General features: G+C 40.8%; 1 protein-coding gene across 1 annotated transcript; it reads right to left on the bottom strand.

The window, feature by feature from the left end:
• Positions 1-4,124: 4,124 nt before the first annotated feature.
• LOC139711877 (T-complex protein 1 subunit theta-like) lies at positions 4,125-27,762 on the bottom strand. Its single transcript, XM_071623726.1, has 14 exons — positions 27,702-27,762; positions 19,369-19,539; positions 18,496-18,627; positions 17,731-17,800; positions 15,313-15,441; positions 14,671-14,732; positions 14,105-14,242; positions 13,291-13,362; positions 12,056-12,229; positions 10,633-10,720; positions 9,932-10,047; positions 6,265-6,501; positions 5,025-5,144; positions 4,125-4,353 (listed from the first exon to the last, which is right to left on the bottom strand). Exons 1-14 carry the CDS (start codon positions 27,759-27,761, stop codon positions 4,282-4,284), a joined length of 1,641 nt encoding a protein of 546 aa, XP_071479827.1. The 5' UTR covers position 27,762; the 3' UTR covers positions 4,125-4,281.

The raw sequence follows: 27,762 nt of genomic DNA on the forward strand, positions 1-27,762 counted from the left end.
CTGGGCCCTGTTGCATAAAACCCTTACCGCTGGACTTACCGCTCCTTTCTAGCGGTAAGTCTTCTAATTAGCGGTAAATTTTATAATCCTTGATGCTGATTGGCTGTGACGCCTAATTTTGACGGTAGTTACCATTGAAATTCAATGGTAAGTTTTATGCAACGGGCCCCAGAAGAGGAATCCGTAAACATGTGGTGAAGCATTCGGACTTAAAAAGAATACTGTAAAGTATCTACTCTAGTTGGACAAAATGACCCTCGATATTCAAGATGACTCTTAGCATCTAAAACTACTTTCCATGTAGAGTCAGATACAGCCTTTTACCCTGGTGTGACTAAAATATACCGTCATTTACAATGCACATGCGGGACTGCATGTTTATCATGCATTTCTTGCACCTGGTACATAATGAAATCCTTTGTGGGGTCGCTCTGATATTGATAGGCTGAAAAGGGAGGAATACTTTGTATCACAAAAACTGCATGTGTTCACAAAGCTTTGAACATGGTACTTAAATATCCCAAGTTGTGTAAAGTCCACTTTAAATGACCACTGCAGATCAAAGACTTCTCAGACATTCACACCCCCTTCCCAATCCCAGACTGACAAAGAAATATTTATGATCTTAAACACATCCTTTGGTCACCTCTCTTTGTAGCAATGCATGCAACACTCTTTCAACAAATATGGGGAGGGGTGATGCATAAAATGGGTCAAAAGTGCCCTCTACTTGGGTGGCTTCGTGAGGTAGACATACAACCGTAGTCAACACGTGGTTATAATATAACATCTTGATAAAGTGGGCCTTTCAAGACTATCTGGACACACCAGACAGGTGTTCTAAATATGCAAAGATTTTTAAAGGAAAGTCCAGAATGCTCTCTTTCAGAACTTCAGATACACAAGAGTTTGAGTTATATATTGACACAAAGTTTGCTTCCTATGGCACGATGATTAACTTCTAGAATATCTGCAGTAAATTACACGTGATTAAGAGTGATGGCTCCTGCTGCTACGATATGACTTTTATGACCCACAGATGTTGTGGATTATTGCTGTGGGGATGAATTATCAAACTTAAAGGGATAATATAGTTTTGGTTGAGATGGGGCTTCAGGTTTCCAACATTTTTTTTTGTGTGCAACATAATGAGAAATGTCTTATGAAAAAGCATACAATTCTAAGAGGAATTCAAAGTTTATTTGATGAAAATTGGTTTTGAAATGGCTGAGATATCCAAAACAGAGCAATCCTAATAAAAGGTGGTACTCACCTTTCATTACGATCACTTTGTTTTACTTTGTTTTTGGATGTCTCAGCCATTCCAAAAGCGATTTTCATCAAATAAACTTTGAATTCCTCTTAGAATTGTATGCTCTTTAATATTTCGTACGTGGCTTCTAAATATCTCGCAAAAAGTTAGACGGTGAATCCCGATCTCAACAAACACTGTGATACCCTTTAAAGTATGACTAAAATCACACAAATGACATCCTATCCATGATACCCTAAACATCCAGAAACGATGCCATGACAATGTTCCAACTGGCACGCAGAGCGAATATGATTCAGCATTATCATAATATCACACTCACGGGTCTGGGAGATACAAATCTCCCATTACAATGTTGAGGAGATTCTACAAAAACTGAAGTACGTGGTTCTCATCTTCCCCCACTACTACTGTTTTTAAGTGAGAAAGCATTGCTACAATATCTGGAAAAGAAACTTCAAAAAGAACAGATGTACAAAATCATGCATAAAAGAATTCTTGTCTGGTAGAAAAAGCATTTTGATTATGTACAACAAATTTCATGTGAGTGCTGAAAAGAAAAAAATAAATATATCATAGGTGTTAAAAGGAAACTATGACAAAGAACAACACAGTCAGGAAAAAAAAAAATTAACCTCAAAGTCTTTCAGATACACATCATTCTGGTCTTTGCAATGAAAGGCAGAGGCAACAGAAAGCTTACATCGAAAGTTTGCTTCAGTACTGAAGCAGCAACCTAACGGAGTGTAAGAAAGGCCAGCCAAACTGCATTCTGCTGACTTTGCATAATAGAACACAGTATTTCACTCGCTTTTGATATAGTCATTTTGCATTGCTGCTCCTTATGATTTAACCCAACTCCATAATTAGCTACTCCACTGCCCATCTCCCCACGCCATATGAGAATTATTTATAACGCCACATTTGATATCTAGGCCCCGTTTCTTCAAAAGATATAATCGATTATACATTTCCTTGCCACACAGGCTGCCATAGACTTATGATAGAAATCATCTATACAATCAATTATAACTCTTCATAAAACACGGCCCTAACATTACCATCTAGAGTATGCCACATGCGTGTCTCATGTGTTGGTATTGCAAAGAGATATTAGCACAACTCATATCTCACATTTTATTCTAGGAGTGATCAGCCAGGAGATGATGGACATAGTATATGTACCACGATGTATCTTTGCCTATCACACATTGACAGTTCAAAAGGATCAGACAAGAAAATCAAGGAAACTACCAATACTTTTGCATCAGATAGATTGCCGAAATCTGTCAATGTGCTTGAAGAAGGGGAGGCAGAGACCATGTATTAACTTGTGATATATGGTGCTCTGAAGTGCGAGAATGTTTTTCACGTTTTACCAAAAAATAATTGGTCATATGGCAGACCCCATTCAACAACGTTTTTGTGGATGTGCTGGGTATGGGTGTTGTGTTTTGAGACATTAAAGGACAAGTTCACCTTCATAAACATAAGGATTGAGAGAATGCAACAATATTAGTAGAACACATCAGTGAAAGTTTGAGGAAAATTGGACAATCGATGCAAAAGTTATGAATTTTTAAAATTTTTGTGTTGGAACCGCTGGATGAGGAGACTACTACAGCTTGTGAGTCATATGCGTACAACAGTATAAAGAAAATGTAAAGAAAATTCAACATATTTTCACTTTTTTCGCATAATAAAAGAGCACATGACTTGCCTCTTTCTAAGGGCAGGGGGAATAATATTACCCATAACATTTGTCGGTAACGAGTCGGGGGAATGTGCACTTTTTTCAAAAAATGAAATATTGTGAAATTCTCTTTATATTTTCCTTATATTGTTGTACGCATGTGACATCTAAGTTATTCACACACTGCAGTAGTCTTCTCATCCAGCGGTTACTGCACAAAAACTTCAAAAATTCATAACTTTTGAACGGATTGTCTGATTTTCCTCAAACTTTCAATGATGTGTTCTACTAATATTGCTACATTCTCTCAATCCTTATGTTTATGAAGGTGAACTTGTCCTTTAACACCTCAAAATACTGTCAGGAATGGTGCTTCTGATAAAATACTTTGCACGTCTTCCGGGTATGCATTGACTACTCAGGAGATCACACATGGTAGTGTTGCAAACTTAGTGATCTGGCACGGATGGCATCAGACCATGCATGACACGGATAATACTTAGTACAAGTAAATCAATGCAAGTTAATGGTCTGTACGTCAGGAAGTGGTCACACATCGCCATGTCAGAATTATTTCTACATCTGGGAAGTTGATGCAAAACAAGAACAGAGGAAATATGCCAATATTTTACCCTCAAAATCTTGAATTCCCCATCAAATGTGGACCTTATTGCTATGCCATTGACATCAGTGGTCAAAAAAAAAAAAAAAAATTGTCTGCTGTACACAAGCATGCGTGCCATAAAAAAACAGAAATAGATACATACGTAGCATGTACACACTACTGTAAAAGCTGTTATTCTCACTACCGTAAAATTTTCGTGAATTTGGCGAATTACTGTTGGGGCCGTGAATGTAAGAAAACACGAAAATATTGGCACCTGGGGAGCATTTCATGAAGGAACTTGTCGGATAAAATATCCGACAAGTCAATTATATCCGACAAGTTTTGAGAAATCCTTTAGTCTGATTAGCTGATTTCTCTGAACTTGTCGGATATAATTGACTTGTCGGACATTTTATCCGACAAGTTCCTTCATGATCTTGATGGCACTAAATTTACCGACAGACATTAGTGCACTTGCGATAGCCTCAGTGTCAAATCGCAAAAATAACATCTCGCGAAAATGTCTGTGACCTCATTCGCAGAAGTATCTGTGCGTTAAAATAACAGCTTTTACAGTAATCCTCCCCCGTCCCCTTTCATCAGCACAAACCAAGGAGATATTCATGACAGAAAAGAGTTCTGAGGTGGGGTGGGCCAAGACTTTCCTTCAAAAGAGACATATGGGAAATTGTTCTGTGTTCCTTGTCGTTAGTCATCGTCATTGTCGGCTCCTCCTGGCTGTCTGACCTTTGGACCTCCGGCAGGCTTGGCCATGATGATCTAGAAATAAAATGTGACAAGAAAGCAAAACAAATACTTTAAAGAATGCTCCATTCCCATTTTAAATCTGTTGATTGTGTATGCAAATATTGGTTGAACCCATCCCTTAAAAAAATTATTTTGACTGCTTGTCAATACGAACTTGAAAATATTCTGATGATAGAATGTGATTTACTTCCTTCGACACCTCAGAAAGAACTATGTAGTGACATATATATATTTGTATCAATATGAATGTGACAGAAATACCAAATATTCATGCATTCAGAAGTCTTCTATGCGACCTGAACAGTCAGGGGCATTTAATTTTGACACTCTTGTCAAAGCATAAAATATACAATAAGCTGCAAAGTTTCAGACAGACGGTCAGGGGGCATTTCAAGGAAGCATTCTGTCAGATTTTTTTTTTTCTTGACAAAGTGTTATAAGCTACTGAAATCCTTGCATCTGATTGGCTGAGAGCAAGCAAATTTGTCGCACAAAACGTTGCATGAAATGCCCCCCTGACTTGCAGACAGAGATATGAAAAGGACAGATCAACAGATAGGCTGACACACAGATAGACAGCTAGACACACAGACAAACACACAGACAGACAGACAGACATACAGACGGCGGTACATCTAAGCGAGAGAAAATGTTTCATAATAAGGATCAAATCTGCCCTTTACCTGGTCCACCCTGAGGACAGTGATGGCTGCATTGGTGGCCAGCTTGATGGCCCAGTACTTGGTAAGGAAGGCATCCCAGATACCTGCCTCCACCACATCCTTCACCTCCGCCCCTTCAGCCTGCAACGAAGATTACAATCATATTGTAAAGCATAAAATCAGCAGCATTAATTCATACTCATACTAATACTGTTAGCATGCTTTCCAAATTCTGTTATTGCTTATCGTGGTGCTAATCGAGAATAAAGTTGTGACTGACTCAGCTATCTATTTCAATGCTTTAAATGGACATTTTTAGGACAATTTCCTGTCATGTTGAGAATTCCTGGACATACTGCATGAATAAAATCAGTCAGTGCTGTACTTATACACACCCACAGAGGGCATGCTTCACACATATGACTCGTAAACAAGCTAATACTGTAAAAGTGGAAATTTTTGCGGTGTTGAAATTTTCGCGTATTTCGCGCACCGAGAAGCAAGCGCGAAAAAAAAAGCACGCGAATATTTTTGCATGCCCTATGTTCCAGTAGTTGATGTCTTGATTCCGCGGAATTAAAAACATGCAAAAATCTTCTGACACAGCCAAGCGCGAAAAATTAGTTGCGCGAAAATATCCACTTTTACAGTAGGAGCTAAATTATTGCACTGAATTGAACTGAACTGTATTAAAATGAATTGGACTGAGCTAAACTAACTGCACTGAATGCATTACATTTGCCTTAAATTGAACTGAATTGAATGACTGCTGAATAAAGCTGTCTCGCAGGGAACAGAATCTAGTATTTTGCTTTGTAAAGTGGAAGTCAGTCCATTTCATTGCCTGTTGAGCGTGACGAAAAGAAGTTGTGAGAATCCTGATAACTACATGACCAAAGTTATTCCTGTACAGTGGACTCCTGTTATAACGAAGCCCTCGCGACCTGCACTTTTCTTTCATTATTTCGAAATTTCGTTATGACCAAACAAATAACAAAAATACCGAAATTTCGTTATAAATTTCGTTTGTTATACTGTAAAACATGACATATTCATGGCATGAAATTTTTGCGCATTGGAGCGGACGGCCTCTTTTGTGGCATGAAAGTGTCACGAATTGCTACTGGCGTGCAATGCATACAGTGAAGACAAGAACTTTTGTGTGCATTTTATTTTCGCGAATCTTGGCACTCGCGAAATTCGCGAAATTAAAATGCACGCGAACATTCGTTTTACAGTAATGGAAGTGCGCTGTACTCACATCAATGTCAAAGCCGACGCCCTTCTGTTCGTCTTGGTGGGCAGCGTACAGCTTGGACAACACTTCTGTTGCCTTGACACCAGCGTTGTCGGCTAGCGCACGGGGTAACGCCTCAAAGGCCTGGGAGTACTGTTTGACAGCGTACTGGGCCAGGCCCGGAATGGTCTCGCTGTACGAGGACAGCCGATGGGCAAGCTCGATTTCAGTTGCCCCAGCTCCTGGCACAAATCGCTTGTCCTGTGGAATAGGGGACAAATGTGATGCACATGTTTAAAAGATAGAGAAGAGACCTACCTTTTACAACTCTTTCATCTTGTGCAAACGATGAGATACTCTAAAATCATTCTCTAATGAGCTACTTGAATATCATATACATTCAAGAATAAACATCAAAGCATGTTATGCTTGTAGAGCAAATCTGTTAAACAAATGCACATATGAGATTTTCCAAATACTAGCGTACAATCATATTCTGCAGAAAATGGAGCCTATCATATTGTGGATTCACGCAATATGAGAGATGTTGTCATAATGAAGTACTGTAAATCCAGAAATATTTGCAGCATGAAACTTTTACAAATTGGAGCCGACGGTCTTTCTCATGGCCTGAAACTTTCACAAATTGCCACTAGCATTCAATGCATTGACAAAAACTTTTACATGCATTTTACTCTTGGCTCCTAGCAGAATTCAAGAAAGTTTCATGCACACAAAAATTTCTGGTACAGTACTCTCCGCATAATCGGGTAGGCTCGGGCAGAGCGTTTCTTACCCGATTAAGCGTGGTACCCGATTAACAGAAGAACACGTCTCATTCACAATTGACACACACAATGTGTATGTACATGCATTTTACACTGCATCAAACACCTAAAGGGACAGTGATTTTCCGCGATCGCGGAAAACGGACGGAAAACGCGGAAACGGCCTTTTGAAACGGAAAAAATATTCCACACGGAAAATCACGGAAAATCACTTTTCAACAAAATAAAACACATAAAAGTAAAAATAAATCCAACAGAAGCTGTGAATTAATCATTATTACATGTCCACGATATTTACAGACTGCGGAAACTGAGTTTCTAAGCCAAGTTGTGTTAGTTGCAAGTTAGTTCTAAAGCTAGTGATGTCTAACGGCGTTAGATCTAGCGATGTCACGATTTCAATAACTGTCGAACACTTACTCAATCCAACACCAACAATCATAACCATAGAAGAAAGTCCATTTATATTCCAAAACACAATATGTGTCTCGCCGAATAATGTGTGATGATAAAGCCAGTATTTTGGCAGTAAAAGTAGCGGCAACAGAAGAAACTGTCTAGCGCTGTTAACTGTCTAACTGTTTTCTGCTCGCGGTAAGCTGTCAGCAAGTGAGTGGAGTGGTGACTTGCTATGCCTGCCTGCTGCACATGTGTGTCGTGTGTAGAGCACAGCGCACAATGCATGATTCAGGAGAGTAAGAGTGAACTCCAAGTTCACGCAGAAAAAAGAAAAATCCCACGATTCCAAGGTGCCATGCCAGACTAGCTGGGTGGGGTGGAGAGAGAGAGACCAATCAACAGAAGAAACTGCGCATACTGGCGCATTCTTGGAGGTCATGAGCTGTCTGGGGTGTTGGAGATGAACATGGAAAGGGGCTGTTCCCAGGCCCTCTCTCCAGTCAAGAAATTGACACGCGCACGCAAATTCTTCTGCCAACCAGCCAGCTGTCGGAATGTGCTTTGAAGTTACACGACAGCCTGGCCTGGCTGGCATGAATGGGTGTTGACTTTCAATCAATATCTACTGTTGTTTTATTCTTTTATTTGAACATGTCGTTTCACCTGACAGAAACACGGAAATCGGGAAGGTGTAGGGGAGAGGTTTTTGTTGTGTTGCAATGTGTGTGTGTTCTCCTTTTTTTTTTTTTTTTTTTTGGTTGGGGGGGGGGGGGGGGGGGGGACTGAGGCCAGAATGGGGAAAGATCAGAGTGAAATGAGTGCTAGTTTCTTGTCTGGATTATTGACTGAAGAAAGATAAATTGATTGTTCCTTTAGTGCTGAAATTTTTTATCTGTTTAGACCTTCTGAAGGAATAAAAAGACTTGACTAGACAGTAGTACACTGTAAGTCACTTGACTAGCAAGTCAAGAAAGAGGACATAATGATAGTTGTTGATACTGCAGGCCAGGCTTTGATAGTGATACACAAATATGTACTGTCCCACGGCATGATTAACTGGATTACAATGTATTGACTGAAGAAAGATTGAGGTAGATTGATCGTTCTTTTAGTGCTGAAGTTTTTATCAACACTGCTTATTAAACTGATTATCATGTACTCTGTTTGCAGCTTCTAAAGGAATGAAAACACTTGACTAGCATAAAGTCACTAGTTGAGACTCAGAGACTTATTTCACTTTGTATATTTTTTTCTAATTTGTAGACAGCAGTGTAAACAGTCGTGTAAACAGCCCTCTTTATCATTGCCATAATTAACCTTGCAGATTTACACATTATGCAATACTCTTCGAACATTATCACTGTGGCAACCTAAACCGCCATTTGGCAACCTAAAAAACTCTATAGGTTGCCCGGCTGGCAACCAAGGAAAAAAGTTAAGTGAGAGCCCTGTGCATGTTTTGACAGTCAAAATAAATAAATTGTAATACTGATGTTTCATTTCACTTGTCTTCATGGGTGTGTGGTACAGAGGTTGGAAATCATCAGGTATACACTATGCATAACATGTATGAATGTATACACAATTACACAGGTACACAAACTTCAAATAGTAATCATTTAATTTTTGTTCATTTTTGCATGCAAATACATGTAAACGGAATTTGCATTTTTTGTATGTACAATTCATATGGGAAAACGGAATTTCCGTTTTTTCACCATGTTAAAACGGAATTCATGATTTTCTGAAACGGAAAAGGCAATTTTTTGAAACGGAAAATCACTGCCCCTACACCTACACTGTATGCTTAACAAGCATGCTTGCACGGCACATTATACATATCTTCAAATAACACTTGTTCAGTCACGAGCAATAATTTACATTTTTTTATGGACAAATACGTCTTCACAAAACTTTGTCGTTTGACTATAGACTGTTCGCTAACAAGCAGGCGTTTTTCGAAATGAACACATCTTTTTGTGTGCACTATATAGTCACGTAGAACGTCGGGTTACTTTTCGAGAAGTCACTGGGGAATAGTAAAATTATGAAGCTGGTGCATGGCCTGATTTTCGTTGCAAACTTCAAGGGAAGAGCGCAAGTGTGTTTAACTTCCATCTGTCCATGCAGTTGTGAGTGCCAGCTAAATGTGTAATGTTCGTTTACGTGTGGCAAGTCGGTACACTGTACTGGTACATGTATTTTCATGTTTAATCACTCCCCAAATGATCGTTTTGTTTGCAAATTAAGTAGAGAATGCGATTAGCCGTGGAAAATTTGACATGCATGATTTCTTAAGTGTTATATCTGCGATATTATGGGTACAACTTAGGAAAGAAGAAAATTGTTTACCCATTTTATTTATGCAGAGAGGCAACCCGATTATCAGGTAATTTTAATGTGCATTGGAACTTATCTTGAAATTACTACCCATTTAAACGGAGTACCGTTTAAGCAATACCTGATTACGCGGAGAGTACTGTATTACAGTTTTGAGGAGTCACCTTTGTTAGGGCCTTGAAAGTATTGACACCATCATCAACAGCCCTTTCAATGTCGTCCATGATGTTGTCCGTTGACCCACGGATGACCACAGTGGAGATGGCATTCTCTTCTGACTCTGCATTGGAAGGACAATGTGATGTTGGACAATACAAATTTTTGGAACGCATTGTAAGGCGGGCAATTTTAAATTCAACCATTACGCTTCAAACAAGGCTACAGCATGAATACATCCTTCAAATGGGCATGTGCTTTACCGTGCATCCATGGCGAAGACACTGACCTCGGGTGCGAAATTATGAAATTTAATGCCAGAAATGGAATGGCTTACTGATGTATTGAAATTTCTTTGCATTTTTGTTATGAAGAAGTTGCAACACGTCATTTCATTTGGCAGTTCCTCACCGAGTCCATTTACAAACTAAAATCAAGTTTGCATGTACGTGTTGATCTCTTGGCTATCAAATATACAGCAACAAACTTCACTGCAAAGGAGCAACCTTTCTGACATAGGCGTGAATTATACATTAGTAAAATTATCTATTCACTCAACATCCGCTGTCAAATGGCCATCATTTCAAATTCAGAGTCATCATTTATCACACGAGGGCAAATTCACTTTTAAAAAGGGCAATTTTACATGTGATACTATCCAAGAATGCACAAATATATTGGTAACCTACACCATGTTATGGACACTGACCTTGCTTGAAAACGATGACAGGCGTGTCGCCGACTTCGTCCATGAAGACGTTGTCACAGTTACCCATCTCTTGTGATGTTGGTGGGGTCTGAAAAGATTTGGGAAAAGGGGAAAGATAGGAGCACACAAAAGCTTAGCCTCAGCTCTGATTACAACCTGCAAGCCACCTACGACTTTTGTATCAACACATGGAGAATGTCAACTACAATGCAAGTGTAATGCAACAAGGGCAAAACTGACTGTCATACTCAAAATCTGTTGAACTGACGATATCAGTACCAACACATAAGGCTACGATGTGCAAGTTTATCATATTTCTGTGACACAAATTCGTCATAGCGAAAAGTTATGCTTGAAAATGCACAACTCTAGTAAATGGCTAATGCATTTATAACATTCAGCTACATCTCTTCACTATAGACTTATGGGAATTTAAAGAAGACCTCTGGATGATTTTCGGACTTTTACATATGAACAACAATTAATGGTTACGCTGGATGCAGAGTTTCAGAATTTGTCGTGATTGGGATGAAGAATAGGAGTGTTTTCAAGATTTATAACAAATCACAATGAACAAGGATGATGACATAGCAGCCTAACTAAAAGAATGCATGAATACGGGCTCAAGGAAGAACAAAAGAGGAAGGCATGCACAAAAGAATATTCTAATGAATTACATTGCTACAGGTGTACATTTCTGAAATATGTGAGGCTCCTATGTCATCATCTTTGTTCAGTGTAATTTGTATTAGGTTTTCAGAGTATTGATTTCTCTGCTCAAGGACCACAATAAATTCCACAGATCTATACATGGAGCTGTTGATTTATGTACTACAGGATGTGAAATTATGAAAATCGTCTGGAATATGATTAAGAATGGCAATCTCCCGTCAGACAGTACACAGTGGGGGTAACACTACCGTGTACACTATCCAATATATGTCCACTTCTCCACTAGACCTTCACGACATCAGCTACCCATAAAATAAGGACAATCCTCTCACAGTGTATGCACTTAATGGACAATCTACCAGCAAACATGATTACAGTCACATTGACGATATCACAAGCACTAGCCTAACAAAATGGTACAGCACCTCACACAAATTTTCTAAGTTCTTTCCACTGGCCACATAGCGGGAATCCGGTACAGGAAGAGTGGAAATTTTTGCAGAGGGGAAATTTTCACGCATTTTGCTCGACCAGAAACTAGCATGAAAATAAAAGATGCAAGCAAATATTTATGCTTGCTACCTGTACCACTGTGTAATGCCTTGATTCTGCGGAATTAAACACGAACAAAATTCATCTCACTTGTCTGACATGAAATATTACTCGCGCCAAAATATCCACTTTTATTGTACCCATTCCAAGCCCCGAAATGCTCTCTCTGTGCATATAATATGTAGGGGGTGTGGCTCACCATGCGGGGGAGCACAGTTGCCCCAACTGTCCTGGCCAGGCGTCGCACGTCCCACTTGGAGTTGAGTCGGACCACCATCAGGTTGTGCTTGTTGAGGAAGTGGAGCGCCATGTCTCCTACTTTCCCGCCTGACACCACGACATTCACCCCAGTGTCGGCAATGGCTTTAATTTGCTGGAGGAGAGAACGATAGGTGGGAAATTTATTCAACTTACAGTGAAACCATAAGTTGGCTGGCATACAAATAATGCACATTACACTGTGAGTTCAATTGTCCACCTGATACTAACTTTGGAACATTCAGAAACATATGTTTTGGAATGTTCAAAAGTTACGGAAGGTGGATAATTTTACTACTGTCCAATCAAGTAATGTGCATTATTTGTTTTATAAAAAGTGACATGATTTTAATTTCAGCCATACAGCAGCCATTTCTGAAAGATTCCCCGAGGCCAGCACCAGCTCCAAGATACTGGTGACTGAACACACACATTAACAATCATAATGAAAACTTTGAAAATGCGTTCCAGCAAACATGAAACCCGGTACTATCACTGTGATTGGAATTGTAGGTTTTTGTATAATCTTTCCATTTTTTTGAGCGCTTAGGGACATTATGCTCTAAGCATTATGGGCTGTATAAGCACTGTCATTTATTATCATTATTAATGCATTTGTAATACACAGGATATGCAGCAGAGCAGAGACGAGCATTTGTTAAAACTGGTCATCAGTATACTAATGCCTAGTCATGTGATAGCCCCCAGCTAGTCATTTAAGCGCTTTATCACCGTTTTATTATCATGTACACGTATGTAAAACAATGCGATTCAAGGGTCACTAACCCTCCAACACCATTTCTTTGTCATGCCCCTGACATAAGGGTATGAACAACACTGCAACTCTTACAATTTTCCTCTCTTTCAAACAAGAGAAGGCTCTGTAAAGAATTCTTCCTATAGGATATGATTTCTACTAATCCACTTATAATCTTGAAACTTCATCTTAGACAATTCAACTTCAGGCACATCTTGTACAATGCGGTATTTTGTCATACACTATTGGACAGCTTGTACTAGTTTGAAAATAAAGTAAAGCAGTATGAATGAATTGTAGCCCCATTACGTCAACACACCCTTTGTCAGATATTGAAAGGTATTCAACATGTGAACTTATCACAATGAACTCTACTGATGAAGGCTTGGCTCAAATACACTCAAAGTTTGAATACTCACATTTTCCAGTGCGTTTTCCTCTCCTTTACTGTAATTCATCAGCTCAGCAGCAGACTTTATTAAGACTGTCCCCTGGAAAAGAGTACACAAAGTTCAAATGATGAACATAATACTAGCACAACAGCTTGGGTTATGGAGAAGTTGGGCATACATTTTTATACTAACATAGTCTATTCCAGGAAGGTACTGTAGCATCATAGCTGTTACACACGTTTTTGTTGTGTTGTTATTGTTGTTTGCAGAAAAAACAACAGGGGTAATTCTCACATTTCTATATGGTCACAAAATAATTTGGAAATTCAGCCCACAAATACCACATCCTTGTTTCTGTGTTGCTGATAGCAGAGGTGGGATTAATTGACCAGTGATGCTCAGAGATTCATGATTAAAAGGAAGCAGGTTTGCTGGAATGATAGAATACATCAAAACAATAACAAAGCACTCAGTGATTTTTCACCAGACATTGCTATTTAAACAGGGCTGCACATTAACCCATTTTTTCTACTGGTCCACTAGACAGGTCGGACCAGTAGGTACCCAGCGTTTCCAATTTGAACTGCTCTATTCCTGAAAAGTTACTGGTCCGAAAGTGAGTTTTACTGGTCCTGGACCGTCAGACCAGTGACAGTGTGCAGTGTTGGCCATTATTTCAGTATGACGGGGAAAGACTGAAATGGTATACAGAACATTATGTAAAGCAAACTTGTAACTCTGTGCCCAGCTTGTGGAATTACATCCTCCGAAAATGACCATTACATGACCAGCATGACCACTGCACGTAGTATGTCTGTAAAGGCTTAGAAGTGCTACCCACCTTGGTCTCTGTGTGTGAGGAATCTACAGGGCAGGAATAGACGGCAATCTTTGCCTTCTTGACCCGGTTGATGGATCCCTCAACATTCTTCTTGAAGACCATTCCCTGAAGGACCGATGATCCAAGAATTCCCGAGCCCTGCAGTGGCGAAGTAGAGACTTTGACCAACTGGCTCACGCTATTCAAACACAATATAGCCAATGCACCGACTGACCACTTGAAAAAGACATGTAGCGCTACGACTAACAAAGTTGTTGTGTTTGCAGAGGAATTCAAAATTATACAAGGGCGTGAGTGATAGTGATATAGGCCAAATGGAGTTTACATAAATGCCATGCACCACTATTAGCTACACATCATTGGAGCAGAGTGTTTTGTATCACATATGTTAAATAGGTGAACAATGTTTCCATTTTTACAACTCTCGCGTCAAACTGGTAGCAGGAAATCTGTTCATAAGCACGAATACAATCACTGCAATCACCCTTAGAAAATTAATAACAATGGGGGAAAATATAATGTTTACAAAGTCGCATACCAGTATAGTATTCAACTTTTGGACTCACCAAAATTTTTGTGACACGGACATTGTCGACATTGAAGGTTGCCGTCTTTGACAGTACTGATGCTGCAGAAAAAGAAATGCATACAAATTCAGGGCCTAACTTAATATGGGCCTTACTTATAGAGATGTGTTTGGTTTTTTTATCACATCTGTATAAACTGCTGATGTGTCCATATTTGTGCTGAAATTCGATCAAACACTTAACAAATTAGAGGAACTACTACAAATTTCATGATTTGGCCAAAATCACTGATAATCACATGATCTCTACTAAACTGAAGAAAGTCTGCTGCCTTGTCATGGGCGATAACTTTATTGACCTCAACAGAATGCCTAACTATTGTGTAAAGTTTGAGCATGAGCCATAGCCTTTCTCCCAAACATCTTTGACCTTTCACACTATGACCACAAATCTAATCAGTTTCTCAAGTGATGACGGACATACATGTACCTACATACACCAGCTTTCAGGTTCCATACAGATACCCTTTGTTATTCTGAAGCTGCCAAGGTAACAAGAAATGATCATGCACAGATGGACACAAGGAACAGACTGAAAATTGTAATGATTCTTGAATTTACTCAGTAGTGTAGGCCCTAGGAAAAGAAGAAAAACAAATGTGTGTCCATGTTGCCCACTTACAACAGGCCTGGGAAATAAGCTTAGCGAGGAAGTCTTCGTTGCCATACTGCTTGCTCATGACAGCTGTGCGAATTGCCTGGGTGACTTCTTCTAGGTTCTTCATGTCCTTGATGGACCCACACACGAGGTCTGTACAGAGGCACACAAAACAGGGCGAAAAATTGAAAACTTTAATAAAATGATTATGATAGATATACCACATTCAAGCCTTCTAAAGTACCTGTCATAATTATAAGGAGCTGTTCTGCATTCAGGGAGAATTTAGAAAATGGGGAGGGGGGGGGGGATTAAAAGTCATACATGTATTCTTCCAAAGCAATATTCTGGAATATGCATTGCATATGTGCCTACAACAAGAGCGTATAGACGAATACCCCGTTTAGAGTCCCCCTGTCTAGGAGGACCTCTGGAGGACGTGCTAGATGAAAACTAGCTATTTTTTATACAAACTCGGTGGGTGGTATTAGTCCCTCTGTTGTCTAGAGTGAGGTCCGCATACATTTCTATGGAAATCAGTGGAAGGGTATTTTTTTTCCACCACAAACAGTGCTGGTCACTGGAAGTGTGTGCTGTGTTTACGCTAGTCTGGTTTTCAGACTGTTTTCTCACACTAATTTCCTTTTCAGAATATTAACTGCTTCTAACAACAAAAGAAGTAGCAGGTTAAGCTGATGGGCCTTATCCTTACGTCTGGCATGAACACAGCACAACCTCTAGAGGTTGTGCTAGACTTGTGCTAGGATGTCTAGCATGACAGTCACCCCAGACTCACGCCAGACTCACTCCAGACTCGTGCTAGATGCTTTGTGCAGAGACCGTTTAGAGTCCCCATCATCTGGCGTGAACACAGCACAACCTCTAGAGGTTGTGCTACACCTGGTGGGACTCTAAACGGGGTATATGTGTGCTCTTGTGTGAAGTTTCATGTAGGCAACTTCATGAAGTGTGGATTTAATAAAATACAGCTGAAGGAGCTTTTCAACCAATACATATGTCGCAGACGAAGTGTTTTTCTTTCTTTTTTCCCTATCTGTAAACATTATCTTTATCATTTACATTTTGCGATCTATTTTTAACCCTAACTAGGCCGGGCTATTTAGGTAAATGATAGAGCCGGGGGGGGGGGGGGGGGGGGGGGGGGGGGGGGGGGGCCTCCCAGGCCCCCCCTCCAGATCTCGGCCGTCGACCGCAAGATCGCGACGAAAATTGGCACACACATTGCCCATGATGTAATCTAAAGTACCATGAAGTTAATTTTTTCAAAAATTATCATTTACACTAAATTATGCTAATTTATGCATAATGATGCATGAAATCAATTTGGTATAAATCACTAAATAGAACTCAAAATAGGCACATTTTTTGTGTAAATATTCTTTTTAGTGTCCTTAGCAAATGTAAGAGAAAAAAATTGCGCAATCAGAAAAAATTTCTTAAGTATTTTATTGCTTTTTTGAATTTCTTATGTATTTCCTTGTTTTTTCGACTTTATGTTTTTCATTGTTTTTTCGATGAAATTTGTCCGCGACATTGTTCCGAACAAGAAAGTATGTTATTAATTGATTTTAATCAATAAAACCCCAAAATAACCATGCTTTTATGAAATTTGCCTGTAAACACAGTTTGCATTGAAATTGTACACAAATTCACGTTTTTGAGCAATTTTTGGTCTGACATGCACGTGCATATTTATGCGCAACTTCGGAACCGCGCATCCGGGCATCGCAAATTTTGTGTCAAAAGATGCGGGAGACTCGAAAGAAAAAAGTCATGAAACGTCGCGGCAATAGCTTCTCGCGATAGCGATATATCGCGCGAAACGTCGAGGGGGGGGCCTCGGAGGCCCCCCCCCCCGGCCTAGTTAGGGTTAAATTTCAATCATATCATTCATCACATACACATTAAAAATATTGTTATTACCATAAACTCTAGCAAATGATGATTCTCACTATAACATAACTGGTTACCAGGTATACAAGCAATTGAAACCATAATCATATGTTACCAACCTATCCATAGCTTTTCTTAACTACAATATAAGTCTGATTTTCACTTCATATTGCTTTCTTTTTTTTCCACACTGCTAGAAGTATGAATTTCTAGACTCTAATCTAGATCCTGCAACACTGAACATAATGACTCCAAATCTGCCCGTGTAATCTGGATATGCTTTCATATGATATACAAGTGTGTATTCACACACTGTGTGTAGGCAAGCGCCATTTCGACAAATCTAGCTGTTTTCTAGTTGTTGCAGTGACAAGAGCTAAACTTTCAGTGATCACACGGACAGAAACACCCCCCTCCCCCAGCACCACTCGAGGAGAGACAATAGTAAAGCAGGTGCTTTGCATCTGCAAACAAAGACTGAACACTGAAGACATGTATGGGTCACTGTTTAAACAGAGCTATTCTCACCTGGCAGGATTTCTAGAGTCTTTTTGAGAGCCACCTCATAGCCTTCAATCACCTCTGTTGGTGAGAGACCCTGAAAATTAAAGGGAGAAAGACATATATGGGTTTTACAATCTGTTAAGTTCTTTAAAGGCACAAGTTTAATGATGCTCCCATGAAGTCAGCTTCATGCTTTCAGTAGTTTGTGGATAATGTGTACTGATGCACTGTGGGCATTACACCATTCATTCCATACATTTACAAGAGGCTGGACTTGAGTCATGGAATATTCTTGCTATTCTTCTGAATTACACTCAGTAATAGGAGGGTAGAAGGAATCAAGTGTGCAACATGAATTTGGAATACTTATCACGTTTTGGGAAGCTGGAATCTCAGTTCGAAAATTAAAACAACTTTGATGATTGATTAATGTGGTAATCCCTTTGGAGGCTCATGCAGGAAGCTAGACTGGGATGACAAGTGAAGTGAGCAGTCAGAAGGAGTGTCACGACATGCACAAATTGTTGTGGGCAGACATAACAATTAACATTATAAAAAGTAAAAATGTTATGTCACATGAAAGTAAAAACCAATCCAATGTACACCTGTACTTAATATGGGAGCCTGCAGGTGGCTGCATTACTCTAATGGAGGGGAGGGCAGCCTCCTTGAAAATGGACATTACTCGACACAACTCAACGATGTTTCATACTTCAAATCAACCCTACAAATATGAAACTGGTTGATCATATTCTTGTGTTCTACTTGGTTTTGTTCTAATTCACAAACCATTCTAAGGATATCCTCGGCGTATTCCAGGAGGGCCCCTGCAAAGACCATGACAAAGTTTGTGCCATCGCCAACTTCCTGCTCCATCTGCTGAGAGGCAAGCACCAGCATCTTAGCTGCCGGATGTTGGACCTGCATCCGGAAAGCGAGGAGGAGGAAAATGGAAAGGAAACAGATTACGATGAGTACCAAGTGTGCTTGTAAAATATGTTACACATCAAACGCATGTGACAGAATTAATAGAAAACCATGTGCCTCGCTATCATCAATGTCTGTAGCTTACAAGAAAAACATTCAGATAATTTACCACTAGAGAAAGGCACTGAGATGCCGAGTTGACGAACCTGCACACACGTGTGGTTATAGACATACTCAAAACTATATTATTATATTCATCAATACAAACATTGTTACTTTGATTACAAGCTCATGATTATAATCACCTTTCCTTCTTTTCCTTATCTGCAACTTGATCAGCAGTAACAAAACTATCTTACTTCCCTTCTATTCTACAAACTTTTGTCATCACTGCTACAACTTTGGACATAACCATAATTACTTGAATCATCACCCTAAGAGGTTCTAGACATTTTTCTTGTCAAGTAGCTACTTCTTACAAAATAAAAAGGATTAACATCTCATCTCAAAGAAATGCAGATTTTTTTTACCATGATATATATTGTATGACAAATTGTCACAGTTGTTATAAGCTATTGAAATCCTTGCATCTGATTGGCTAAGAGCAAATTTGTCACAGAAATGTGGCAGTTATCACTGAAAACAAGTTTCATGAAACAGGGCCCTGGTTGATTCTAAGAAATATGCACAAGCCTTACTAGGAAAAAAATATATATCCCCCCCCCCCCCCCTTACCTCTAACTCCTTGAGGATTGTGGCAGCATCGTTTGTGACAAAGAGCTTCTCAATGTGGTTGATAACCATCTTGTTCATGCCATTGGGGCCATATGCAGACCGCGTCGTCTCCGCCAGCTCCTTGCAGGCACTGATATTGCGGTAGATCGCTTCTTCCAGACCTTGGTAGTTCTACATGAGAAATGAAGAGGTGAATCACAAGTTAAAGGTAAATTTTACCATTGGGAGCAGTGATTTAAAAATGTTCAAGATATCCAATTTGATGCATATATGTGTAGGTCAGTTGTATCACAAAACATCCTACCATATGAACATTTCCTAGTAAAGCCCAAAATACAAGGAGATATCACTATTTTTCCGACTAAACCATAACAGTAGATGGTGTAGTCTGAAAACATATCTATTATACTCACATTATAACTCACATTTTAGAACTATATTAAAGCAATATAACAGGGTTCTTGTTTCATCTGCAAATGGTAAATAAAGTCTTTAATGTTTGTTCACTAATCAACCCATGAGATAGAAATTACAACTTGGTTACGCAAAATCCTAACTGAAGTCAATTTGTTGAATGTACTGCTCCGTCTGCCCAAGATACTAGTGTGGTGGCATCATTTTATATCGAGACCAGTGATGCATGCAGGCTTTAAAGGACAAGTTCACCTTCATATACATGTGGATTGAGTGAAGGCAACAATGTTAGTAGAACACATCAGTGAAAGTTTAGGGAAAATCCTACCATCCGTTCAAAAGTTATGAATTTTTAAAATATCTGTGCAATCACTACTGGAGGAGAAGACTACTACAGTGTACGATGTCACATGCGTACAACGATATAAGGAAAATAAAAAGAGAATTTCACAAAACTTTACTTTTTGAATAAAGTGCACATTTCCTCGACTTGTTACTGACTTATGTTAGGGGTAATATTATTCCCCCTAACTTCTGAAAGAGAGAAGTCGATTGTTCTTTTATTATGTGAGAAAAGTGAGAATATCTTGAATTTTCTTTATACTTTCTTTATATAGTTGTACTCATATGACATCACAAGCTATAGTAGTCTTCTCATCCAGCCGTGACTGAGCAGAAACTTCAAAAATGCATAACTTTTGAACGGATTGTCCGATTTTTGTCAAACTCTCATTGATGTGTTCCACTAATATTGCTGCATTCACTCAACCCACATGTCTATGAAGGTAAACTTGCCCTTTAATGCCTTTGTATTTCAGGGTCCTTTGGAATAATTCTATAAACGTGAGGGCATTGATAATCAAGTACAGCACTGAAAAAACTTAAGAACACATGCAAATATATCTCCCAACACCCTTTCATGCAGCTATGTCATGATGTAGAATCACTAGACTCCATATATTGTATAAAATCATTGTTGTGCATAGTTTTGCTGAACTGTTTATCCCAAAGTACATTCATATCCTAACAAGAAGCTGTAAAGGTTAATCCCTGTAGAACCTACTGCATTCTTTCTTGTAACTGTCTGAACAGCTGAAAGTTTCTGCAGTTTTAACTTTGCAAAAAGCCACCATGCCCAGACAATTCATAAAAGTCAGTGGCATTCATCCTCAGTGGACATGATATACAACTTGTAAGTTGTACAAAAGTAAAATGTGTACCTATACAGGAAATAGCGAGCAAGTACACGCACTTTCCTAGTAGTAAACTAGTAATAGTAGTATTTAAATATTAATTTATATATTTCCATGCATCCATCCATGCAATAATTTAATCTGTTCCAGGCCTCAAATTAACCGACGGCCACCGACGGCCATGGCTGTCGGTGCCCCTCTCGCTGGCCGCAATGCCTTTTGTTTTTTAATTAAAGTTACGGCCGAAAAAAATGTGCCCTTTTTCTTGGGGCCGTGGTGCCCTTTTAGAATGAAAGTTACTGTTTATGACGGATGATATGCCCTTTCTCAAAGTCTCTTTAATAAGCTTGAACAACTTTCATGATCTCAAATATCATACCTTCAGTTCACTCGCGTCCCGATATATCTGATTCAAACTCAAAGTATCTTTCCGAGATACGAGACGACGTGTACGTACATGTACGCCCGACCGGCTTTTACCGTCTCGACTGCCTCCGCAGCGCAGCGGCCGCGAGTATGTACAATGTACTGTACTAGCTAGGCAGCGCATTTCAGGTTTTTTTAGTAAAGAGTGAACTCCAAGTTCACCAAGAAAAAAGAAAAATCCCACGATGCCAAGGTGTGCCAGACTGGGGAATGGGGAGGGGTGGAGAGAGAGAGAGACCAATCAACAGAAGAAACCGCGCGTACTGGCACATTCTTGGAGGTCATGAACTGTCTGTCACAGACAATCTACATGTACATGCGCGCGCAAATTCCTTTGCCTTGTGGTTTTGCCAGCCAGCTGTCGGAATGTGCTTTGAAGTTTCATGGCAGCCTGGCCGGCCTGGCTGGCCTGTCGAGTTTCAATCAATACCTACTGTTGTTTTATTCCTGTTCTAAAAAATGTCGTTTCACCTGATAGAAACGCGGAGATCGGGAATGTGTTACAGCTGTAGGGAAGAGGTTTTTGTTGTGTGTTGCACTTTGTGTGTGTGTGTGTGTGTGTGTGTGTGTGTGTGTGTGTTTGTTTGTTTTTCTCGGTTTGTTTTTCTTCTTTCTTTTTTCATAAACACCAAACATGCCCTTTCCAATGTGGCCTTGGTGCCCCTCTGACTGACTTAAGTGCCCTGGCCTCTTGGAAAAAGTGCCCTTTTCTAAATGGCCTTGCCCCTCCAAAATCCTATTTCGAGGCCTGCTGTTCATTGATGGCCAAGCTTTCAATTTCATCATATTGCCATTGGCATCTAAGGAGAAGAAATGTGATAAAATCAGTAGACGTCCAATGCTACGTTAAATCATGTCATGTGTCATGTTGATCATATTGTTCACCATGCATGGCCATGGCATATGGGGGCCAAATCGTGATATCGCATTATCTGTCCCCTATTATTCTGCGTGTGCGTCTCTCCACTATCATGACTATTTTATGTGCAAAGTCTACATATTGTACATACATGGAGGTTGAAAGAAGTCCCTGGCTATGACGAAATGAATGGCGGTGAATGGAATCTTCTTCTTCTTCTTCTTCTTCCGATAAAGTGCTGCCCTCAAATGGTCGAGGATGAACGCACTGCGAGAACATGTGCATACGCCGCACCGGGGCAACAGAAATTTGAAATCAGGTGAAAAATATTTACAGGTGCGAGTAAAAATCTCTGGATGAAGAGTTACATCCTACAGAGTTCCCTCAGCGCAGTTTTGAAGGCGATGAGGGATGGGTATGTGGCAGGATCAACAGGCAGGCTGTTCCAGTCCCGGATGGTGCGTGGGAAGAATGAGTTGGCATACGCTGTAGTATTGGTGTGGGGGATAGTGAATCGGGAACAGTGTCCTCTGGTAGATGTTGAGAGCTGGGTCAGGTAAGTCTGCCAATGGATGTCAACCAAGTGATGTCTGATCTTATACATCATCAGCAGACGATTTTGGGAGCGACGTTCCTGCAGTGGAGGCCACTTGAGATGATCGAGCATGGCTGTGACGCTGCTAGATCTTTCGAAGTCGCCCGTGACAAATCGAGCTGCACTTCTCTGAACCTGCTCAAGCTTGTGTATGTTCCGTTGTGTGTGCGGATCCCATGAAGTCGCTGCGTATTCGACAGTTGGTCGGATGAATGTTGTGTAGACAGCTTCTTTGACTTTTTGGCTGCTATGACGTAGGTTGCGTGAGAAGAAGGCTCGAGTACCATTAGCTTTCTTGGTGACGGTATCCACATGATTGTTGAAATTCAATCTTGAATCGATATGGACACCCAGGTATTTGGTTGAGCGGACAACTTGTAGTACATGGTCATGAATGGTGTAGGAGGCAGAAACGGGATTCCTCTTGTTGGTGACCTGCAAGACCTGACACTTGGTAGCATTAAATCGCATCAGCCATTTCGCTTCCCATTCTTGAACTGCATCTAAGTCCCTCTGCAAGCGGGTTGAGTCAGCAGGTGAAGAAATGTGCCTGTAAACCACACTATCATCAGCGTATAGTCTGACAGATGAACTTGAGATGCAGTCCGGCAGGTCGTTGATGAAGATGAGGAAGAGCAGGGGGCCCAAGACACTTCCTTGTGGGACTCCCGATGTAACAGGGGATTCCCTGCTCTCCTGGCCATCAACAAGAACAGATTGTGTGCGTGAGTGGAGGAAATCAGATATCCAATCTGCTGTTTTACCACAGATTCCATAGTGCTGGACCTTCTCCATGAGATGTCGATGGGAGACTTTATCGAAGGCCTTCTCATAATCGAGAAGGACCACATCAATTTGTGACTTCATGTCTAAACCCTTGGCAAGGTCATCCAGCATGCAGATGAGTTGTGTTTCGCACGATCTCAGTTTGCGGAAACCATGCTGGGCATCCGAAATGATGTTGTTGTCAGTCAGGTGACGGATTACAGCACAGTGAAATATGTGTTCACACAGCTTACACAGTACGGATGTTAGAGAAATGGGTCTGTAGTTTGCAGCATCAGAGCGACTTCCTTTCTTGAACAATGGAACGATCTGAGCCTTCTTCCACTGTGAAGGCACTTTTCCTTGGCTGATAGAAGCTTGGAAAAGTAAAGTCACTGCTGGTGCAATCTCCACGGCTGCTTGTTTCAGAAGCATAGTTGGTATCCCATCAGGACCTGAGGCAGTGAAGGACTTGAGATTTTTCAAAAGCTTGATCACTCCGTTTTCACTGACTTGGATGTTATCCATAGTGGGGTACTCCTTGTCCTCAAGGTCTGGGAGAGGGGCTCCATCATCAGTTGAAAAGACAGATGAGAATTGCCTGTTCAAGATGTTGGCTTTAGATCTTGGGTCCGAGTGAAGGAAACCTCCATCTTTCAGTGGAGCAACACCTATGTGGTCGCAACGCTTAGCTTTCACTAAAGCACCCAACTTCTTGTTTCTGCAGCCAGCTGGTACACTGTGGATGATGTCGTGCACATAATTGTTGTAGGATTTACGGCACACTTTTTGGGCTTCCTTCTTGAGGAGCTTGAAGCGGTCCCAGTCCCTGGTCATATTCGTCTGGCGGGCCTTTTTGAAGGCACGACGTTTGCGTCTCAGGATGCGTTTGGTTTTGGAATTAAACCACGGTTGATTGACTCTAGTTGAGGTCATCTTGGAAGGAACACAGTCACTGATGATCAAATCAAGTTCCTGCTGCAGAGCGTCGGCAAGGTCATCGACTGATGTAGAAGTATTGAAACTGGAGGTATAGCTGGTTGACATCTGTTGTACCCTTGAGCGGATGACGTCAAAATCGGTCTTATTCCATAGAAGAATCTTGCGTCGAATGGGCTTTCTTCTGCTGGCTTGTACGTTAGCATCCATGAAGACAAGATCATGATCACTTAGAGCAGGAAGACCTGAACATCTATTTGTGAGGGAAGGCCTGTTTGTCAAGATGATGTCAAGTGTGTTATCCCCTCTGGTTGGAAAATCAACCATTTGCTCAAGACCTGCCGACTCCAGTAGATACAAGAAAGTCTCACTGATGGTACGCCGGTACTGATGCGAGATGATGCTGGAGGTTTCCCAGTTGATATCTGGCAGATTTATGTCTCCAGCAAACCAAACTGCGGCACCTGGATTGTCCTGGCAAAGTTGGCTGATGGTACTGCACAGATCTACCATGTAGTCAACATTATTGTTAGTTGGTCTGTAGAAAGAGGCAACAACGATAGACTGTTTGTTGTTGACAATCTTAGCAGCAACTAGCTCAGCTTCAGTCTTGATTGAGATCTGGTGGTTATTCAAGCTACTATGGACAGCAAGTAGCGCACCGCCGTAACCATCCTGGCGATCAATGCGATAAACATCAAATCCAGGAGGAAAGATTTCTCCATTTGAAATCCCTGGTTTAAGCCACGTTTCGCAACCAAAAACAACATCAGGCTTGACTGCATCCAAGACACTCCAGAATTCTTCACGCTTCCCGAAAATGCTCTGGAAATTAACCTCGAGAAAGCGGAGGTTCTGAAAGGATTGATGAGATTTGGTCTTGGAGCTCAGTGATGATTTAGCAAGAGGGGAACCGAGTTGGCTTGAACTTGTGGAGCTTGTTGAGGGGTGAGTGTGAGAAGTGTTAGAAGTGTCCACAGTGCTAGATCCATCAAGTTCTGTAGAGTTAAAGAGCCCTGAGGAAAAGTTAGGTAATCCACATTGACAGCACTCCCATGGAAGATCACTTCTTCCGAGGTTGTCTAACGCAGAATCTGACAGGCCCACACACTCCGAGTGAAACCATGTGTTACACGACTCACACAGGATACTGGCTTTTGCACCTTTATAGTTGGTACAAGCTTTATTACACTCCCCACATGGGTACTTGGGCTTGCGAGGGCCAGGGTTGCATTCTATGTCACCAGAAAGTAAGAGATTACTTTGGGTGAAATAGTTCAAGGCAATCAGGAGGTATGCACTCTTGAGTATAGTCACTTGTGCGTGCATGTTCATAATGATGATAATGATGATAGAGAATCTAAGTCTATGAACATGTTGAACAGTTATGAACACGTCTAATCAATGCTGGCACAGTCACTCGTGTATTGTAATCAAAAGAACAACATTAATATGTGCCAGGAGGATGTGCTATATGGGTGAGAGTCATGCACATGCAAGAGCAGTAACCTCTTGAACTCCTGCACTGACAGTAGCAAAACTAACTAGGGCATTTGTGAAGCAGTCATAGTAGAACACAGTCACAGTGAAACTTCATGATGTACTATAGACAATGATGTACGTTGCAGATAGTGAAGCAATCATGCACATGCAAATTCGAGGCAAGCAACTGTAGTAAAAAATCAGTGATAAGGTCACTCGTCACTCAGTTACTCATTGTCAGAATTGGCTGTACACTAACTGCGACAGCCGCCACACGCAGTGTGGCGGCTGCGCCGTGCTCCCATAAAAGATCTTCATGTTGAACAAACGGGTGCCTTTGCGGCGCTATATTTCCTTATTTTTTCAACAGAAACTACTAGGAATACTTACATGGGTCGATGAAACCTAAATGACTATCATCGGCGACTGTTTGAGGCATTTCATTGCTTGTGATGCACAAAATGATGTCTTATAAGCAGCTCACCGATGTTCACAGAATTCACAATCACTCGCACAAGCACACAGAATAGGGGAGCTCTCACATTAGCGAAACTGGGGGGAAGCCGCCAGGACCGCGCCTGGCGGCGCGGTCTCCGGGGCTAGCTGTACACATACAGTACGTTGACGCTGGTGAGAGCATGTAAGCATGCAGCATGGCTGTATAGGCCTAGTACCTAGAGGTAGTACTAGTGTAGTACACGTGTAGTACAATACAGGACGGTATGTACTACATGTACAGCAAATGCCGTGGGGGAGACATCTTTAGATGTTACAAATACTCAGGCTGAATCCATGAGTTCATCATACATCATGATGTATATAGACAATGATGTAAGTTGCAGGTAATGAAGCAATCATGCACATGCAAATTCGAGGTAAGCAACTGTACTAAAAATCAGTGATAAGGTCACACGTCATTCATCACTCAGTTACTCATTGACAGAATCGGCTATACATACAGGACGTGACGCTGGTGACAGCATGCGAGCATGCAGTATGGCTGTAGTAGTAGTGCACGCGTAGTACAATACAGGACGGTAGGTACTACAGCAAACGCCGTGGAGGAGACAACTTTAGCTGTTAAAAACACTCAGTAGGGTGAAAAATAAGCTGAATCCATGAAGACATGAGTTCAGGAGACATCAAAACACCGGTATGTTGAAAATAATCAGCAAATGATTAGGAAAACCAGTAAAAAGAGTAATGTAAGAAAATTTGCGGCACGGGAAATCAAAACTCCATGCTGCCCGATGCCACGCATGCGCAGAATGGTGGACTATTTCACGATAATGCCGCCATGGCACAGTTGCATGGGTCCTACCTCCAGCTCCTCGTCCTCGTACAAACAAGTGCATGTGTATGTGATAGATATACCTAGCTAGCTAGCAAGCCCTAGCCACCTCTCTCCACACACGCACTACTAACTACAGCAATGACAGTCACCCTGGCCTGGCCCAGCCCATGTGCGGCGGTGTAGTAAATTTTGTGTGCATGTGTATGCAAAGAGCGATACTCCCGACTTGGCAACGCAACGGCATAAAGCCGTCGACATTCATAGCGTGTATCATATCACTTTAAAATATTATTTGAAGATTCCCTTCGACACAAATGTGGACAACGATGTTAATGCCAAGATTCTTGTTCAAACAAGACGACTCACCTTAGCTCCTTCTTTCAGCATTTGGGCAAAGCCCGGGGCACGAGGTATATTCATCGCCATC

The sequence above is a fragment of the Diadema antillarum genome, unplaced genomic scaffold (genome assembly GCF_040938485.1).
Source record: "Diadema antillarum isolate AM-2024a unplaced genomic scaffold, OU_Dant_1.0 seq00001723_RagTag, whole genome shotgun sequence".
NCBI lineage: Eukaryota > Metazoa > Echinodermata > Echinoidea > Diadematoida > Diadematidae > Diadema > Diadema antillarum.